Genomic DNA, 20,829 nt, shown 5'->3' with positions numbered 1-20,829 from the left:
AGTGGCTGAGGTTGGATTTGAATCAGGGACCTCCTGGTTACAAGCTCTTTAACCACTGGACCACACAGCCTCCATACTGTGCAGTTACACAGCGCTTCCTCCAGTTTCACCTGACGACAATGCAGCCAAAACAAAGTGAACAAGACAAGCTACGGTATTGTAACAGTTAAACATTAGACAGGTTTAGATCCTGTGATGATTTTGTAGTTGCTGTTAGGGCCTTACACTATATTCTGTAATTTTGAATCCTGACTTTGGATACTGTTTTAATTCTGGAAACCTGAGGGTTTTTTTTTTTTTATTAATCGGTTGGTTTTGCTAAATTGCATTGCCTTTTACTTTTTACACAGTTCTGAGCATGGATAACATTTAGATTAAAAAATACAAACAATTCTACTGTGATGAACAATTGAAACAAGATAAGACTTTAACTGAACAGATGATATTTTGTGCATTTTAAAATGTCTGAACCGTTTAAACATTGATTGAATGTATCTACAAGTTTTGAAGTAACTCTAGATTACAGCTTAATAGGGCTGTGTGACAGAAATAGAATGAGTTCTGGTTGTAAATCTCCCTCCCTTTCTCGATCTGTTGAGAGAGGGGTGGGAGAAGCACAAAGGCTCATCCAAAAATGTAGTGCAGCATGTGCTCCTACTAAGAGATCGCCTAGATTTGGTCGGTCGTTTGGCCCAAGACAATCTCAGATCGGCTCAGCACCGACAACAGCAGCATTCCACAAAAATGCACTAATTCGAAACTTTCGACCTGGAGACAAGGTAGTGCAAGTTATGTGCTAAATGGCAGGGGCCATATGAAGTGATTCAGGCTATAGGAAAGGTGAATTATGAAATTAGACAGCCCGATCGCCGTAATGAACGTGAAATTTATCATATGAATTTATTAAAGCCCTGGCAGGCAAGGGAGGTCTTGTTTACAGCCCCAGGCAACATAGAGGATGATTTAGGCCCCTGTCCAGAGACTCCTAGCACAAAAATCATTCCGATGGGGGAACAATTGATTCCAGATCAGCAACGGGAGCTGCGTAAGCTTATTGAGGAATTCAGCGATGTTTTTTTCTGACTTGCACGCCAGAACTAATTTGGTTGAATATGATATTATCTCTCCACCAGGTGTCATGGTGCTGGAGAACATGCAAACTGCACACAGACAGTACCCTAGGCCGGATTTGAACCTAGGACCCTGGTGCTGTGAGGCAGCAGCATTAACCACTATGCCACCGTGCCGCCCTTAGGAACAACAGTGATACAATTATCTCACCCACCCAGCTTCGAGTCCAAAGTCAAATGTTTCATTTTTATTAATTTTTTAAAAATTATTAGTGCCTAGATACACATTCAAACAAACACACCTGAAATGTTGTTGCAAAAATCGATATTCATATTCCTCTGCCGCCATACTTGCTGTTTCAAATCAGGAAGCAGGGTGCTCAGGGTTGAAGTCAATTCCTATTTTTCAATTCCTTTTTAAAATCAATTCCTTCAAAAGGAATTGGAATTTGTATTTTAGAGATGTAATAATAAATGTTGTGATTGTTCAGCTTCTTTCATTTGAAGCCAATTTAATTGACAAACAAACAGCGAGTTCTTCAATTGAAATCATTTGTTGCCACTGAAAATGTGAAGCTTGTTTTAACAGAATACTGCTGATTGTGATTTTGATCAACGATGACGTGTTGCAATTGAATTTTGAATGTTTGAATCAGATCGCTGAGTAGTCTTCTTTGTTCAAGACTGAATAGATTCAATTCTTTTAGCCTGTCTGCATACGACATGCCTTTTAAACCCGGGATAATTCTGGTTGCTCTTCTTTGCACTCTTTCTAGAGCAGCAATATCCTTTTTGTAACAAGGTGGCCAGAACTGAACATAATATTTTAGGTGAGGTCTTACTAATGCACAGTCACTTCCAATAGGACCTCGGTTTTTACATCTCATCCGAAGTACTTGCTCATGGTCACATATACAGTGAGTCAGTGGCTGAGCTGGGATTGGACTGGGAACCTCCTGGTAACATTCTGCGTTTCAAATATATGTTGACAGAGGCGACTGATTTTGTTCCATACAAAAACAAAACAAGAAAAAAAATGAAATGAATGACTCGGTTATAATATATATATATATATATATATATATATATATATATATATATATATATATATATATATATACATATATATATATATATATATATATTATTGTTTGTGTTTGCTAAAAATATGCAGTGTATATTTTATTCACGACATGTATAAGCTTTCAAAATAGAAATAATAATAATACAAAAAAAAAACATTTGCAATGAAAGTGCGTTTTATTATTTAACCGACAACAACAACATAAACAGTCAACAGTAAACTCAGTCTCGTATGAGTCCAACACATCAAAGAACGAAAGCAGTTTGTTTATAAAAAAAAAACATTGTTATTGCATATTTTTTTGCTTTTAATTCATTGTTATACTCTAATACCAAATGTATTTCTATTTACCGTACTTCTTCCTCCTCCCTCTCCCTCCCTCTCTCTCTCTCAAGCTTCCGGTGTCAGCAAAGGCGTCTGGGACTGGGAGGAGCAAACAGCCGGCCGCAGTGCCTCTGGGAGTTGTAGTTGTTAAGCGAATCGTAGCGTTGGTGTGATTGAAAGGTAGTAAAGGCGTAGAAAAACAAAACCGACGCTTGTCAGGAGATATGGAGAAGCAAGAGCAGATACATTTAATAGAACATAGTAATAATAAAGCAGGTACATCGGGACAGAGAGAGAAACACAAAGTCAGGGAGCTCATGTTAATGGAATTTTGTAAATGTATGTTCTGTATTTATTACATGACAGTGTAATGTACCCGGTTGCACTTTGTGAAAATGAATGACACTTGAGTGTATAATCGCGGTGCATCTCATTTCATATTGTACTTTAGTAAACTATTTAAAGATAAATCTTGCATTGTATGCTAACCCTGTCTACAGCTCCTAATGCGTGGTTTTTAATGTATGAATCTTGCATTGTAGGCTAACCCTCTCTACAGCTCCTAATGCGTGGTTTTAAATTTATGAATCTTGCATTGTAGGCTAACCCTATCTACAGCTCCTAATGCGTGGTTTTTAATTTATCAAACAATTGTTTTGATGTGTGATTTGCTTTTGTAATATCGGCATTATTTGTTAATAAAGTTATTTTGAAAAATGAAGTGATCTATCTCTCTACCTGTCTGACGCAGTGAATGCTGGGTGTGGATGGGAAGGACGCGCGTGTGTGGGTGAGCGCTGCTGAAAGGTGTGTCGCTTTTGTTTTCATTTTTTTTTTTTTATTATTACTGTTTTGTTATTTCGTGTTAATATGTGAGCTGACTTTTGTCAGCAATATCGTCCAGCATGGTCGCGTCAGAGGCAGGGCTCTCCAAACGTTTCCTTTGAAAAGTTAACCCTCAGGCATGGGGTTCAAATATCTCCAGAGGAGTCCATTCCTCTGGAGAAATGTGTTCCTGCAGTAGGTGGTGTTGTTGAGTAAATGTAAAACATTTAAAATGCCTATCCATAGTATCGTATCAGAATATGAGAGATCTGTATTTGTTTCTTGGTTATTATTATTTTTTTTTTATCTAGGTACTATATATATATATATATGCACTAGGTCTTTTTATTACTTCATTGAGACAAAAAGCAAACCTTCACTTTGCTGATAAATGCTTGGGTGAATTGTGTTTGTGGGAGAGGGGACTATGAGAGGGTACAAAGGGGGTTAGAGAGAATGGAGTGTCTGTGCACAGTACAGGCAGGAATCAGAGTGACAGTGAGAGAGAATGGAGTGTCTGTGCACAGTACAGGCAGGAATCAGAGTGACAGTGAGAGAGAATGGAGTGTCTGTGCACAGTACAAGCAGGAATCAGAGTGACAGTGAGAGAGAATGGAGTGTCTGTGCACAGTACAAGCAGGAATCAGAGTGACAGTGAGAGAGAATGGAGTGTCTGTGCACAGTACAAGCAGGAATCAGAGTGACAGTGAGAGAGAATGGAGTGTCTGTGCACAATACAAGCAGGAATCAGAGTGACAGTGAGAGAGAATGGAGTGTCTGTGCACAGTGCAAGCAGGAATCAGAGTGACAGTGAGAGAGAATGGAGTGTCTGTGCACAGTACAAGCAGGAATCAGAGTGACAGTGAGAGAGAATGGAGTGTCTGTGCACAGTACAAGCAGGAATCAGAGTGACAGTGAGAGAGAATGGAGTGTCTGTGCACAGTACAAGCAGGAATCAGAGTGACAGTGAAAGAGAATGGAGTGTCTGTGCACAGTACAAGCAGGAATCAGAGAGACAGTGAGAGAGAATGGAGTGTCTGTGCACAGTACAAGCAGGAATCAGAGTGACAGTGAGAGAGAATGGAGTGTCTGTGCACAGTGCAAGCAGGAATCAGAGTGACAGTGAGAGAGAATGGAGTGTCTGTGCACAGTACAAGCAGGAATCAGAGTGACAGTGAGAGAGAATGGAGTGTCTGTGCACAGTACAAGCAGGAATCAGAGTGACAGTGAGAGAGAATGGAGTGTCTGTGCACAGTACAAGCAGGAATCAGAGTGACAGTGAGAGAGAATGGAGTGTCTGTGCACAGTACAAGCAGGAATCAGAGTGACAGTGAGAGAGAATGGAGTGTCTGTGCACAGTACAAGCAGGAATCAGAGTGACAGTGAGAGAGAATGGAGTGTCTGTGCACAGTACAAGCAGGAATCAGAGTGACAGTGAGAGAGAATGGAGTGTCTGTGCACAATACAAGCAGGAATCAGAGTAACAGTGAGAGAGAATGGAGTGTCTGTGCACAGTACAAGCAGGAATCAGAGTGACAGTGAGAGAGAATGGAGTGTCTGTGCACAGTACAAGCAGGAATCAGAGTGACAGTGAGAGAGAATGGAGTGTCTGTGCACAGTACAAGCAGGAATCAGAGTGACAGTGAGAGAGAATGGAGTGTCTGTGCACAGTACAAGCAGGAATCAGAGTGACAATGAGAGAGAATGGAGTGTCTGTGCACAGTACAAGCAGGAATCAGAGTGACAGTGAGAGAGAATGGAGTGTCTGTGCACAGTACAAGCAGGAATCAGAGTGACAGAGAGAGAGAATGGAGTGTCTGTGCACAGTACAAGCAGGAATCAGAGTGACAGTGAGAGAGAATGGAGTGTCTGTGCACAGTACAAGCAGGAATCAGAGTGACAGTGAGAGAGAATGGAGTGTCTGTGCACAGTACAAGCAGGAATCAGAGTGACAGTGAGAGAGAATGGAGTGTCTGTGCACAGTACAGGCAGGAATCAGAGAGACAGTGAGAGAGAATGGAGTGTCTGTGCACAGTACAAGCAGGAATCAGAGAGACAGTGAGAGAGAATGGAGTGTCTGTGTACAGTACAAGCAGGAATCAGAGTGACAGTGAGAGAGAATGGAGTGTCTGTGCACAGTACAAGCAGGAATCAGAGTGACAGTGAGAGAGAATGGAGTGTCTGTGCACAGTACAAGCAGGAATCAGAGTGACAGTGAGAGAGAATGGAGTGTCTGTGCACAATACAAGCAGGAATCAGAGTAACAGTGAGAGAGAATGGAGTGTCTGTGCACAGTACAAGCAGGAATCAGAGTGACAGTGAGAGAGAATGGAGTGTCTGTGCACAGTACAAGCAGGAATCAGAGTGACAGTGAGAGAGAATGGAGTGTCTGTGCACAGTACAAGCAGGAATCAGAGTGACAGTGAGAGAGAATGGAGTGTCTGTGCACAGTACAAGCAGGAATCAGAGTGACAGTGAGAGAGAATGGAGTGTCTGTGCACAGTACAAGCAGGAATCAGAGTGACAGTGAGAGAGAATGGAGTGTCTGTGTACAGTGCAAGCAGGAATCAGAGTAACAGTGAGAGAGAATGGAGTGTCTGTGCACAGTACAAGCAGGAATCAGAGTGACAGTGAGAGAGAATGGAGTGTCTGTGCACAATACAAGCAGGAATCAGAGTGACAGTGAGAGAGAATGGAGTGTCTGTGCACAGTACAAGCAGGAATCAGAGTGACAGTGAGAGAGAATGGAGTGTCTGTGCACAGTACAAGCAGGAATCAGAGTGACAGTGAGAGAGAATGGAGTGTCTGTGCACAGTACAAGCAGGAATCAGAGTGACAGTGAGAGAGAATGGAGTGTCTGTGCACAGTACAAGCAGGAATCAGAGAGACAGTGAGAGAGAATGGAGTGTCTGTGCACAGTACAAGCAGGAATCAGAGTGACAGTGAGAGAGAATGGAGTGTCTGTGCACAGTACAAGCAGGAATCAGAGTGACAATGAGAGAGAATGGAGTGTCTGTGCACAGTACAAGCAGGAATCAGAGTGACAGTGAGAGAGAATGGAGTGTCTGTGCACAGTACAAGCAGGAATCAGAGTGACAGTGAGAGAGAATGGAGTGTCTGTGCACAGTACAAGCAGGAATCAGAGTGACAGTGAGAGAGAATGGAGTGTCTGTGCACAGTACAAGCAGGAATCAGAGTGACAGTGAGAGAGAATGGAGTGTCTGTGCACAGTACAAGCAGGAATCAGAGTGACAGTGAGAGAGAATGGAGTGTCTGTGCACAGTACAAGCAGGAATCAGAGTGACAGTGAGAGAGAATGGAGTGTCTGTGCACAGTACAAGCAGGAATCAGAGAGACAGTGAGAGAGAATGGAGTGTCTGTGCACAGTACAAGCAGGAATCAGAGAGACAGTGAGAGAGAATGGAGTGTCTGTGCACAGTACAAGCAGGAATCAGAGTGACAGTGAGAGAGAATGGAGTGTCTGTGCACAGTACAAGCAGGAATCAGAGTGACAGTGAGAGAGAATGGAGTGTCTGTGCACAGTACAAGCAGGAATCAGAGTGACAGTGAGAGAGAATGGAGTGTCTGTGCACAGTACAAGCAGGAATCAGAGTGACAGTGAGAGAGAATGGAGTGTCTGTGCACAGTACAAGCAGGAATCAGAGTGACAGTGAGAGAGAATGGAGTGTCTGTGCACAGTACAAGCAGGAATCAGAGTGACAGTGAGAGAGAATGGAGTGTCTGTGTACAGTGCAAGCAGGAATCAGAGTAACAGTGAGAGAGAATGGAGTGTCTGTGCACAGTACAAGCAGGAATCAGAGTGACAGTGAGAGAGAATGGAGTGTCTGTGCACAGTACAAGCAGGAATCAGAGTGACAGTGAGAGAGAATGGAGTGTCTGTGCACAGTACAAGCAGGAATCAGAGTGACAGTGAGAGAGAATGGAGTGTCTGTGTACAGTGCAAGCAGGAATCAGAGTAACAGTGAGAGAGAATGGAGTGTCTGTGCACAGTACAAGCAGGAATCAGAGTGACAGTGAGAGAGAATGGAGTGTCTGTGCACAGTACAAGCAGGAATCAGAGTGACAGTGAGAGAGAATGGAGTGTCTGTGCACAGTACAAGCAGGAATCAGAGTGACAGTGAGAGAGAATGGAGTGTCTGTGCACAGTACAAGCAGGAATCAGAGTGACAGTGAGAGAGAATGGAGTGTCTGTGCACAGTACAAGCAGGAATCAGAGTGACAGTGAGAGAGAATGGAGTGTCTGTGCACAGTACAAGCAGGAATCAGAGTGACAGTGAAAGAGAATGGAGTGTCTGAGCACAGTACAAGCAGGAATCAGAGAGACAGTGAGAGAGAATGGAGTGTCTGTGCACAGTACAAGCAGGAATCAGAGTGACAGTGAGAGAGAATGGAGTGTCTGTGCACAGTACAAGCAGGAATCAGAGTGACAGTGAGAGAGAATGGAGTGTCTGTGCACAGTACAAGCAGGAATCAGAGTGACAGTGAGAGAGAATGGAGTGTCTGTGCACAGTACAAGCAGGAATCAGAGTGACAGTGAGAGAGAATGGAGTGTCTGCACAGTACAAGCAGGAATCAGAGTGACAGTGAGAGAGAATGGAGTGTCTGTGCACAGTACAAGCAGGAATCAGAGTGACAGTGAGAGAGAATGGAGTGTCTGTGTACAGTACAAGCAGGAATCAGAGTGACAGTGAGAGAGAATGGAGTGTCTGTGCACAGTACAAGCAGGAATCAGAGTGACAGTGAGAGAATGGAGTGTCTGTGCACAGTGCAAGCAGGAATCAGAGTGACAGTGAGAGAGAATGGAGTGTCTGTGCACAGTACAAGCAGGAATCAGAGTGACAGTGAGAGAGAATGGAGTGTCTGTGCACAGTACAAGCAGGAATCAGAGTGACAGTGAGAGAGAATGGAGTGTCTGTGCACAGTACAAGCAGGAATCAGAGTGACAGTGAGAGAGAATGGAGTGTCTGTGCACAGTACAAGCAGGAATCAGAGTGACAGTGAGAGAGAATGGAGTGTCTGTGCACAGTACAAGCAGGAATCAGAGTGACAGTGAGAGAGAATGGAGTGTCTGTGCACAGTACAAGCAGGAATCAGAGTGACAGTGAGAGAGAATGGAGTGTCTGTGCACAGTACAAGCAGGAATCAGAGTGACAGTGAGAGAGAATGGAGTGTCTGTGTACAGTGCAAGCAGGAATCAGAGTAACAGTGAGAGAGAATGGAGTGTCTGTGCACAGTACAAGCAGGAATCAGAGTGACAGTGAGAGAGAATGGAGTGTCTGTGCACAGTACAAGCAGGAATCAGAGTGACAGTGAGAGAGAATGGAGTGTCTGTGCACAGTACAAGCAGGAATCAGAGTGACAGTGAGAGAGAATGGAGTGTCTGTGTACAGTGCAAGCAGGAATCAGAGTAACAGTGAGAGAGAATGGAGTGTCTGTGCACAGTACAAGCAGGAATCAGAGTGACAGTGAGAGAGAATGGAGTGTCTGTGCACAGTACAAGCAGGAATCAGAGTGACAGTGAGAGAGAATGGAGTGTCTGTGCACAGTACAAGCAGGAATCAGAGTGACAGTGAGAGAGAATGGAGTGTCTGTGCACAGTACAAGCAGGAATCAGAGTGACAGTGAGAGAGAATGGAGTGTCTGTGCACAGTACAAGCAGGAATCAGAGTGACAGTGAGAGAGAATGGAGTGTCTGTGCACAGTACAAGCAGGAATCAGAGTGACAGTGAGAGAGAATGGAGTGTCTGCACAGTACAAGCAGGAATCAGAGTGACAGTGAGAGAGAATGGAGTGTCTGTGCACAGTACAAGCAGGAATCAGAGTGACAGTGAGAGAGAATGGAGTGTCTGTGTACAGTACAAGCAGGAATCAGAGTGACAGTGAGAGAGAATGGAGTGTCTGTGCACAGTACAAGCAGGAATCAGAGTGACAGTGAGAGAATGGAGTGTCTGTGCACAGTGCAAGCAGGAATCAGAGTGACAGTGAGAGAGAATGGAGTGTCTGTGCACAGTACAAGCAGGAATCAGAGTGACAGTGAGAGAGAATGGAGTGTCTGTGCACAGTACAAGCAGGAATCAGAGTGACAGTGAGAGAGAATGGAGTGTCTGTGCACAGTACAAGCAGGAATCAGAGTGACAGTGAGAGAGAATGGAGTGTCTGTGCACAGTACAAGCAGGAATCAGAGTGACAGTGAGAGAGAATGGAGTGTCTGTGCACAGTACAAGCAGGAATCAGAGTGACAGTGAGAGAGAATGGAGTGTCTGTGCACAGTACAAGCAGGAATCAGAGTGACAGTGAGAGAGAATGGAGTGTCTGTGCACAGTACAAGCAGGAATCAGAGTGACAGTGAGAGAGAATGGAGTGTCTGTACACAGTACAAGCAGGAATCAGAGTGACAGTGAGAGAGAATGGAGTGTCTGTGCACAGTACAAGCAGGAATCAGAGTGACAATGAGAGAGAATGGAGTGTCTGTGCACAGTACAAGCAGGAATCAGAGTGACAGTGAGAGAGAATGGAGTGTCTGTGCACAATACAAGCAGGAATCAGAGTGACAGTGAGAGAGAGTGGAGTGTCTGTGCACAGTACAAGCAGGAATCAGAGTGACAGTGAGAGAGAATGGAGTGTCTGTGCACAGTACAAGCAGGAATCAGAGTGACAGTGAGAGAGAATGGAGTGTCTGTGCACAGTACAAGCAGGAATCAGAGTGACAGTGAGAGAGAATGGAGTGTCTGTGCACAGTACAAGCAGGAATCAGAGTGACAGTGAGAGAGAATGGAGTGTCTGTGCACAGTACAAGCAGGAATCAGAGTGACAGTGAGAGAGAATGGAGTGTCTGTGCACAGTACAAGCAGGAATCAGAGTGACAGTGAGAGAGAATGGAGTGTCTGTGCACAGTACAAGCAGGAATCAGAGTGACAGTGAGAGAGAATGGAGTGTCTGTGCACAGTACAAGCAGGAATCAGAGTGACAGTGAGAGAGAATGGAGTGTCTGTGCACAGTACAAGCAGGAATCAGAGTGACAGTGAGAGAGAATGGAGTGTCTGTGCACAGTACAAGCAGGAATCAGAGTGACAGTGAGAGAGAATGGAGTGTCTGTGCACAGTACAAGCAGGAATCAGAGTGACAGTGAGAGAGAATGGAGTGTCTGTGCACAGTGCAAGCAGGAATCAGAGTGACAGTGAGAGAGAATGGAGTGTCTGTGCACAGTACAAGCAGGAATCAGAGTGACAGTGAGAGAGAATGGAGTGTCTGTGCACAGTACAAGCAGGAATCAGAGTGACAGTGAGAGAGAATGGAGTGTCTGTGCACAGTACAAGCAGGAATCAGAGTGACAGTGAGAGAGAATGGAGTGTCTGTGCACAGTACAAGCAGGAATCAGAGTGACAGTGAGAGAGAATGGAGTGTCTGTGCACAGTAGAAGCAGGAATCAGAGTGACAGTGAGAGAGAATGGAGTGTCTGTGCACAGTACAAGCAGGAATCAGAGTGACAGTGAGAGAATGGAGTGTCTGTGCACAGTACAAGCAGGAATCAGAGTGACAGTGAGAGAGAATGGAGTGTCTGTGTACTGTGCAAGCAGGCATCAGAGTGACAGTGATAGAGAATGGAGTGTCTGTGACCAGTACAAGCAGGAATCAGAGTGACAGTGAGAGAGAATGGAGTGTCTGTGTACAGTGCAAGCAGGAATCAGAGTGACAGTGAGAGAGAATGGAGTGTCTGTGCACAGTACAAGCAGGAATCAGAGTGACAGTGAGAGAGAATGGAGTGTCTGTGCACAGTACAAGCAGGAATCAGAGTGACAGTGAGAGAGAATGGAGTGTCTGTGCACAGTACAAGCAGGAATCAGAGTGACAGTGAGAGAGAATGGAGTGTCTGTGCACAGTACAAGCAGGAATCAGAGTGACAGTGAGAGAGAATGGAGTGTCTGTGCACAGTACAAGCAGGAATCAGAGTGACAGTGAGAGAGAATGGAGTGTCTGTGCACAGTACAAGCAGGAATCAGAGTGACAGTGAGAGAGAATGGAGTGTCTGTGCACAGTACAAGCAGGAATCAGAGTGACAGTGAGAGAGAATGGAGTGTCTGTGCACAGTACAAGCAGGAATCAGAGTGACAGTGAGAGAGAATGGAGTGTCTGTGCACAATACAAGCAGGAATCAGAGTGACAGTGAGAGAGAATGGAGTGTCTGTGCACAGTACAAGCAGGAATCAGAGTGACAGTGAGAGAGAATGGAGTGTCTGTGCACAGTGCAAGCAGGAATCAGAGTGACAGTGAGAGAGAATGGAGTGTCTGTGCACAGTACAAGCAGGAATCAGAGTGACAGTGAGAGAGAATGGAGTGTCTGTGCACAGTACAAGCAGGAATCAGAGTGACAGTGAGAGAGAATGGAGTGTCTGTGCACAGTACAAGCAGGAATCAGAGTGACAGAGAGAGAGAATGGAGTGTCTGTGCACAGTACAAGCAGGAATCAGAGTGACAGTGAGAGAGAATGGAGTGTCTGTGTACAGTGCAAGCAGGAATCAGAGTGACAGTGAGAGAGAATGGAGTTTCTGTGACCAGTACAAGCAGGAATCAGAGTGACAGTGAGAGAGAATGGAGTGTCTGTGTACAGTGCAAGCAGGAATCAGAGTGACAGTGAGAGAGAATGGAGTGTCTGTGCACAGTACAAGCAGGAATCAGAGTGACAGAGAGAGAGAATGGAGTGTCTGTGCACAGTACAAGCAGGAATCAGAGTGACAGTGAGAGAGAATGGAGTGTCTGTGCACAGTACAAGCAGGAATCAGAGTGACAGTGAGAGAGAATGGAGTGTCTGTGCACAGTGCAAGCAGGAATCAGAGTGACAGTGAGAGAGAATGGAGTGTCTGTGCACAGTACAAGCAGGAATCAGAATGACAGTGAGAGAGAATTGAGTGTCTGTGCACAGTACAAGCAGGAATCAGAGTGACAGTGAGAGAGAATGGAGTGTCTGTGCACAATACAAGCAGGAATCAGAGTGACAGTGAGAGAGAATGGAGTGTCTGTGCACAGTACAAGCAGGAATCAGAGTGACAGAGAGAGAGAATGGAGTGTCTGTGCACAGTACAAGCAGGAATCAGAGTGACAGTGAGAGAGAATGGAGTGTCTGTGCACAGTACAAGCAGGAATCAGAGAGACAGTGAGAGAGAATGGAGTGTCTGTGCACAGTGCAAGCAGGAATCAGAGTGACAGTGAGAGAGAATGGAGTGTCTGTGCACAGTACAAGCAGGAATCAGAGTGACAGTGAGAGAGAATGGAGTGTCTGTGCACAGTGCAAGCAGGAATCAGAGTGACAGTGAGAGAGAATGGAGTGTCTGTGCACAGTACAAGCAGGAATCAGAGTGACAGTGATAGAGAATGGAGTGTCTGTGCACAGTACAAGCAGGAATCAGAGTGACAGTGAGAGAGAATGGAGTGTCTGTGCACAGTGCAAGCAGGAATCAGAGTGACAGTGAGAGAGAATGGAGTGTCTGTGCACAGTACAAGCAGGAATCAGAGTGACAGTGAGAGAGAATGGAGTGTCTGTGCACAGTACAAGCAGGAATCAGAGTGACAGTGAGAGAGAATGGAGTGTCTGTGCACAGTACAAGCAGGAATCAGAGTGACAGTGAGAGATTTACCCCCTCTCTCTCCACTCACAGTCTCACCAGGCCTGGACACGTGCCCTTTGACTTCTGCACTGGGAAAAAACTGGGAGCGGTGAGATCCTGTCTGACTTGCAGTGCCTCCTACTGCCCAGAGCACCTCAAACCTCACTTCATGGTCTCGTCTTTCAAGAGGCACCAGCTGGTGGAGGCCACTGGAGATCTGAGTCAGACACTGTGCCAGCAGCACCACAGACCTCTGGAGGTGTTCTGTAGGACTGACTGGAGCTTTGTGTGTCTACTGTGTGCAGCCACCAAACACAAGAGCCACTGTACAGTCACCCGTGAGGAAGAAAGAGAGCCAGCACACAGGTGAGAGGGGCACGGGGAGGGCACTCTATTACAGGAGCCACTGTACAGTCACCCCTGAGGAAGAGAGAGAGCCAGCACACAGGTGAGAGGGGCACGGGGAGGGTACTCTATTACAGGAGACACTGTACAGTCACCCCTGAGGAAGAGAGAGAGCCAGCACACAGGTGAGAGGGGCACGGGGAGGGTACTCTATTACAGGAGCCACTGTACAGTCACCCCTGAGGAAGAGAGAGAGCCAGCACACAGGTGAGAGGGGCACGGGGAGGGTACTCTATTACAGGAGCCACTGTACAGTCACCCCTGAGGAAGAGAGAGAGCCAGCACACAGGTGAGAGGGGCACGGGGAGGGTACTCTATTACAGGAGTCACTGTACAGTCACCCCTGAGGAAGAGAGAGAGCCAGCACACAGGTGAGAGGGGCACGGGGAGGGTACTCTATTACAGGAGCCACTGTACAGTCACCCCTGAGGAAGAGAGAGAGCCAGCACACAGGTGAGAGGGGCACGGGGAGGGTACTCTATTACAGGAGTCACTGTACAGTCACCCCTGAGGAAGAAAGAGAGCCAGCACACAGGTGAGAGGGGCACGGGGAGGGTACTCTATTACAGGAGCCACTGTACAGTCACCCCTGAGGAAGAGAGAGAGCCAGCACACAGGTGAGAGGGGCACGGGGAGGGCACTCTATTACAGGAGCCACTGTACAGTCACCCCTGAGGAAGAGAGAGAGCCAGCACACAGGTGAGAGGGGCACGGGGAGGGTACTCTATTACAGGAGCCACTGTACAGTCACCCCTGAGGAAGAGAGAGCCAGCACACAGGTGAGAGGGGCACGGGGAGGGCACTCTATTACAGGAGCCACTGTACAGTCACCCCTGAGGAAGAGAGAGAGCCAGCACACAGGTGAGAGGGGCACGGGGAGGGTACTCTATTACAGGAGCCACTGTACAGTCACCCCTGAGGAAGAGAGAGCCAGCACACAGGTGAGAGGGGCACGGGGAGGGCACTCTATTACAGGAGACACTGTACAGTCACCCCTGAGGAAGAGAGAGAGCCAGCACACAGGTGAGAGGGGCACGGGGAGGGCACTCTATTACAGGAGCCACTGTACAGTCACCCCTGAGGAAGAGAGAGCCAGCACACAGGTGAGAGGGGCACGGGGAGGGTACTCTATTACAGGAGCCACTCTACAGTCACCCCTGAGGAAGAGAGAGCCAGCAAACAGGTGAGAGGGGCATGGGGAGGGCACTGATTTTCATCTGCTATTACAGGAGCATGTAACAGAACCTTTTTGTATCTATCTTTTTACATTGTGTCTGTCCCACCACACCATGTCTATCGCTATTTTTAGTCTTTTACCTCCTAGAATATGCAAAGTCAAAGGGCTTGTTATCATTTCTGGTCTAGAAGAGGGATTTGGAGATTTCCCATTTCCCATAAGCCGATTGATCTGCTCACAAGAACTCCCCCCCCCCCCCCCCCCTACACTTGACATGTGACTGGTTACAGTCCTGTGTGAGACTCAGTCCCAGCCCTTAGAAAAGTTTGCCATAGTAAATCTGCATTATAATTTCACACTTTCACCATGTTGACTCCTATTATTTTTTTCACCACACATTTACCTTGCTTTCACAGCTTTCTTATGTTCTATTGAGTAAGCCTCACCATGCTGTGCTGACCTGCACTATATGACAATACCATGATAATGATATAGCACTTTCATAAGGGTGACTTCTCCATCTCTCTCTCTCTATCTCCTCTCCACACGTACACAAGTTTACCAGAGTAAGTTTGCATGGAAATGTTGTACTTTCACTGTGCTTTCTCCTGTATTGACCTGGCTTTTCCTGGCTTCACACTATATTGTGATAACACCATGATTTAAACAATTGGTCTTAGACAATCTGTATTTAAATGCAGCTTTTAAATCTGACATGTGAGCGTTCTTTCACCTTCATTTGAAAAAGTCCAAACCTTGGTCCAAAATTGGTTTGGGTGAAAACGTACAAAATAATTGGATCCACTAACTTTAAAAACAAGACAAGCTTGTGAGCCGGTGTCTTTTGCTGGTGATGCAGGCAGTGGAGCTGCACTCTTGTGTGTGGTGGAAGGAAGGCATGCAGCTGGTGAAGCAGCTCTACGTCACACTCAAGGCCTGGATTCCCAAGCAAGAGGCCTCCGCCAGCCAGCTGAGGTACATCGCCCAGCAGCTGGAAAGGATGAGACGAGAAGCAAACTACAGCCGCAAAGTGAGGGGTCTGGCCCCTGTGGGGGCCTTTGTTTCGGTGGTGTGCACTGCAGGCCTGGGCGTGCCACTGCTGGGGGCGGTGGCTGGGGGCGTGGCCGTCACGACGGCTATGACAGCCATATGGGGCATGGCGCAGAGAGTAGAGAGCTTCAAGACCAGCGACTGCATGAAGACCGCCAGGAAGATCACAGAGACTGACAAGGAGGCCGCCAAAGAGGTGGTCAGGCTGATGAAGGAGCTGGACAAGATGGCCGAAAGGATGGCATCCTCTCAAAGGTGTGTCGACAGCCCAGAGCCGCTCGAGAAGGATCACATCTTCACAAGATTAGTCTCCGCAGGGCTGTTCGCTGGTACAACCCTCCTGACTGCGCCAAACGTGAACAAGATGGTCTTCCTGATGGGCAAGCTGGCAAAGAACATGAGGGCCATCAGCGTGCCTGGCGAGACAGCGGCCTGCAGGCCCAGGGTACGGTGTTTGTGAATAACTCATTTATGTGTTCATTGTGTCTGATTGTTTTTCAGTCATCACCCTGCCCAACTAAGATCCCATTGCGATGATGCCAAAAAGATTCAATTTCCAACATTGATATTGTCAAACAATATTGTAGAGAAGCAGGGCACTTTATGGATTAATACAGGAAGCAACTCAGATCTTTAGATAACACCAGAGGTGTTTATTTAGCAGAGTTTATTTGACAGCAGTGACTCACCGCTCACTAACACAAGCGCACGCACACACACAGGCACCTCCACACCTCCTTGTGGACTCACACACCTCTCAGGGTGATTTTCACTGATTAATAACAAATCACAGAAATACTCCCAAATGAACCATAAACATGTAAAACAATAACGTGAACAATGATCACAGAAACAGTAATTAAATATTTACAATAATCAACAAATAATCGCAGTTTCCACACAAAAAATCCCAACCCTTTACAAATCTGCTCCGACAATATCCATATATGACAAATACATACCGGTATATAAAATGAGCAAGATGGGCTGAATGGCCTCCTCTCGCCTGTAACCTTTCTAATACATACCGGTATATAAAACAATCAAGATGGGCTGAATGGCCTCCTCTCGCCTGTAACCTTTCTAATACATACCGGTATATAAAATGAGCAAGATGGGCTGAATGGCCTCCTCTCGCCTGTAACCTTTCTAATACATACCGGTATATAAAATGAGCAAGATGGGCTGAATGTCCTCCTCTCATCTGTAACCTTTCTAATACATACCGGTATATAAAATGAGCAAGATGGGCTGAATGGCCTCCTCTCGCCTGTAACCTTTCTAATACATACCGGTATATAAAACGATCAAGATGGGCTGAATGGCCTCCTCTCGTCTGTAACCTTTCATATACATACCTGTATATAAAACGATCAAGATGGGCTGAATGGCCTCCTCTCGTCTGTAACCTTTCTTATACATACCGGTATATAAAACAATCAAGATGGGCTGAATGGCCTCCTCTCGTCTGTAACCTTTCTAATACATACCGGTATATAAAACAATCAAGATGGGCTGAATGGCCTCCTCTCGTCTGTAACCTTTCTAATACATACCGGTATATAAAATGAGCAAGATGGGCTGAATGGCCTCCTCTCATCTGTAACCTTTCTAATACATACCGGTATATAAAACGATCAAGATGGGCTGAATGGCCTCCTCTCGTCTGTAACCTTTCTAATACATACCGGTATATAAAACAATCAAGATGGGCTGAATGGCCTCCTCTCGCCTGTAACCTTTCTAATACATACCGGTATATAAAACGATCAAGATGGGCTGAATGGCCTCCTCTCATCTGTAACCTTTCTAATACATACCGGTATATAAAACGATCAAGATGGGCTGAATGGCCTCCTCTCATCTGTAACCTTTCTAATACATACCGGTATATAAAATGAGCAAGATGGGCTGAATGGCCTCCTCTCATCTGTAACCTTTCTAATACATACCGGTATATAAAATGAGCAAGATGGGCTGAATGGCCTCCTCTCATCTGTAACCTTTCTTATACATACCGGTATATAAAACAATCAAGATGGGCTGAATGGCCTCCTCTCATCTGTAACCTTTCTAATACATACCGGTATATAAAACAAACAAGATGGGCTGAATGGCCTCCTCTCATCTGTAACCTTTCTAATACATACCGGTATATAAAACAAACAAGATGGGCTGAATGGCCTCCTCTCATCTGTAACCTTTCTAATACATACCGGTATATAAAACAATCAAGATGGGCTGAATGGCCTCCTCTCATCTGTAACCTTTCTTATACATACCGGTATATAAAACAATCAAGATGGGCTGAATGGCCTCCTCTCATCTGTAACCTTTCTAATACATACCTGTATATAAAACAATCAAGATGGGCTGAATGGCCTCCTCTCATCTGTAACCTTTCTTATGTTCTTTATATAATAAATATTTTGATTAATATTACATTTAAAAAGTTAAATACATGTTTCAATACAATATATAATGTATGTACTGTATGATATGTAGTTAATGTTTAATCAATGTCTAAGGTCAGCATCACATATTAGCATCATTATACATTTCAGGGAAACTTATGAATACATTCTTAATGTGTTTTTATTCAGTTCCAAAATATTTACACCAATTTGTTGCTAAATATATTTCTTATATTTAAACAGCATCCATAAATAATGTTTTTAAAATGTATGACAAATGTAAGGCAAAAACATAATATATTTGAAATGCACAGTAAGTTTGTTGCAAATACATATTTATAACAATATATTGTAAAATATATTTTTAGTCAGTTAAGTAAAATGAATTAATAATGTATAAAAAAAATGCATAAATATCTGGTGCATTCGGAATATATTTTAAATATGATTTAATCTGTGAGCCATATATTTTATATGTTGAAAATATATGTAAGGTTATAAGTATATTATTCATATATTTATCATGTTCCCCATTCATAAATATATTTAAAATATGTTTTCTTTCCGTATGGGTTCCCTTCACAGTAAAAACACAACAGAATGACAAACAAACCTGCATCTCAACGTCGATTTTGTGACATAACAGAAAATGAACTGCAATGCTGTCTAACTATATTGATCATTAAGACTGCATGTCTTTTTCACCCCAGTGAAGCAGAGTAGAGACTGTGTTGGAATTTGACATCACAGTCTTGGTTAGCGCTGCCCTGGAACAGGCCATAAAACAAGGGAATGAGGCCGCCCACATGTTAAGACAAGCAGCGGACCAAAGTGAAGAAAGCCTGAAAGAGCTCAAGAACACCCTGGTGAAACTGAGTAAGGTGTGACATGGTTTGGAACATCCTGAGTGAAATTGAGTAAGGTATGATGCTGTTTAGAACACCCTGGGTGAAATTGAGTAAGGTGTGACATGGTTTGGAACACCCTGGGTGAAATTGAGTAAGGTGTGACATGGTTTGGAACATCCTGGGTGAAATTGAGTAAGGTGTGATGCTGTTTGGAACACCCTGGTGAAATTGAGTAAGGTGTGATGCTGTTTGGAACACCCTGGTGAAATTGAGTAAGGTGTGATGCTGTTTGGAACACCCTGGTGAAATTGAGTAAGGTGTGACATGGTTTGGAACACCCTGGGTGAAATTGAGTAAGGTGTGATGCTGTTTGGAACACCCTGGTGAAATTGAGTAAGGTGTGATGCTGTTTGGAACACCCTGGTGAAATTGAGTAAGGTGTGACATGGTTTGGAACACCCTGGGTGAAATTGAGTAAGGTGTGACACTGTTTGGAACACCCTGGGTGAAATTGAGTAAGGTGTGACATGGTTTGGAACACCCTGGGTGAAATTGAGTAAGGTGTGACATGGTTTGGAACATCCTGGGTGAAATTGAGTAAGGTGTGATGCTGTTTGGAACACCCTGGTGAAATTGAGTAAGGTGTGATGCTGTTTGGAACACCCTGGTGAAATTGAGTAAGGTGTGATGCTGTTTGGAACACCCTGGTGAAATTGAGTAAGGTGTGACATGGTTTGGAACACCCTGGGTGAAATTGAGTAAGGTGTGATGCTGTTTGGAACACCCTGGTGAAATTGAGTAAGGTGTGATGCTGTTTGGAACACCCTGGTGAAATTGAGTAAGGTGTGATGCTGTTTGGAACACCCTGGTGAAATTGAGTAAGGTGTGACATGGTTTGGAACACCCTGGGTGAAATTGAGTAAGGTGTGATGCTGTTTGGAACACCCTGGTGAAATTGAGTAAGGTGTGATGCTGTTTGGAACACCCTGGTGAAATTGAGTAAGGTGTGACATGGTTTGGAACACCCTGGGTGAAATTGAGTAAGGTGTGACACTGTTTGGAACACCCTGGTGAAATTGAGTAAGGTGTGATGCTGTTTGGAACACCCTGGTGAAATTGAGTAAGGTGTGACATGGTTTGGAACACCCTGGGTGAAATTGAGTAAGGTGTGACACTGATTGGAACACCCTGGTGAAATTGAGTGAGGTGTGATGCTGTTCTCAACACAAAAATAGTTTGACTTTCAATTCATTCTGTATGATGAAGGAGCACATATTGAACAGTTCTTATGTGATTATCAGAAGTAGGTCATGGTGGCACCCCCTAGTGACAACATTTAACAACTGTTGTATTTGCATCTCTCTCTCTCTAATGTAAAATATATATTCTGTATATGCTGCTACAGCGGGATGTGAACACGCTACCTCAGCACCAACAGCAATCATGCTAAAGAGGAATTCTCAGTCCACTGGTTTGTAGAGAGGGTTCTTAGGCCTGTACACGTCTTACACTAAGAGGGGTCCGATGGATGGATAGATAACAGTAAACAGAAAACCACAAAATGGATTCATATTTCATTTAGCTTAATTTACATTTTTTTATAATTTGCTTCTCTCTCTTCCCCAGCCGCCCCCCCCCCACCCACCCTCATGTTTTTGGTTAGCTTCACCGGTACACATTCATTTGTAAAAATGAGGGGTCTGTATAATTTGTATACAATGACTGGGACATTGTTTTCTATTACAATTGATTGAAATATCACTGTGATTAACTGACCTCTGTAAATAATTATTACAATTGAGCAATTGTGTGCATTTTGGGGTTTAAGGGAGCCCAGGTTTTACCCTGTGATGCTTCGACAAAGACCAGTGTGGTCGACACATCAGCTCTTTTCCTTTATTATAAATCAAGTTTTTTTTTGTGTGCAATTGTGGAACACAGCTAAGTGTGTGTTCATTTATTTTTTGAAACTTAAATTCATGGCCTGCATTTGTGATGCCCACCCTATA

The 20,829-nt window shown here is 44.8% G+C and overlaps 2 protein-coding genes across 3 annotated transcripts in view; both read left to right on the top strand.

The window, feature by feature from the left end:
• The first annotated feature begins 3,203 nt into the window (after positions 1-3,203).
• The window catches only part of LOC117969720 (E3 ubiquitin-protein ligase TRIM39-like), a 30,809-nt gene continuing 13,183 nt past the window's right edge, over positions 3,204-20,829 (top strand). For both annotated transcript variants that reach the window (XM_059015598.1, XM_059015596.1), the window contains exons 1-2: positions 3,204-3,285; positions 12,978-13,292. The gene's annotated coding sequence lies outside the window, so the exon portion shown is untranslated. The remainder of the gene's footprint in view (positions 3,286-12,977; positions 13,293-20,829) is intronic.
• LOC131722034 (uncharacterized) lies at positions 14,391-16,715 on the top strand. The gene is made up of 2 exons (XM_059015606.1): positions 14,391-14,434; positions 15,368-16,715. Exon 2 carries the CDS (start codon positions 15,407-15,409, stop codon positions 16,016-16,018), a length of 612 nt encoding a protein of 203 aa, XP_058871589.1. The 5' UTR covers positions 14,391-14,434; positions 15,368-15,406; the 3' UTR covers positions 16,019-16,715.

Source organism: Acipenser ruthenus, chromosome 50, assembly GCF_902713425.1.
Source record: "Acipenser ruthenus chromosome 50, fAciRut3.2 maternal haplotype, whole genome shotgun sequence".
In the NCBI taxonomy this organism is placed as follows: Eukaryota; Metazoa; Chordata; class Actinopteri; order Acipenseriformes; family Acipenseridae; genus Acipenser; species Acipenser ruthenus.
The sequence above is the reverse complement of the archived record's forward strand: the minus strand, read 5'-3'. Positions and strand labels throughout refer to the sequence as shown.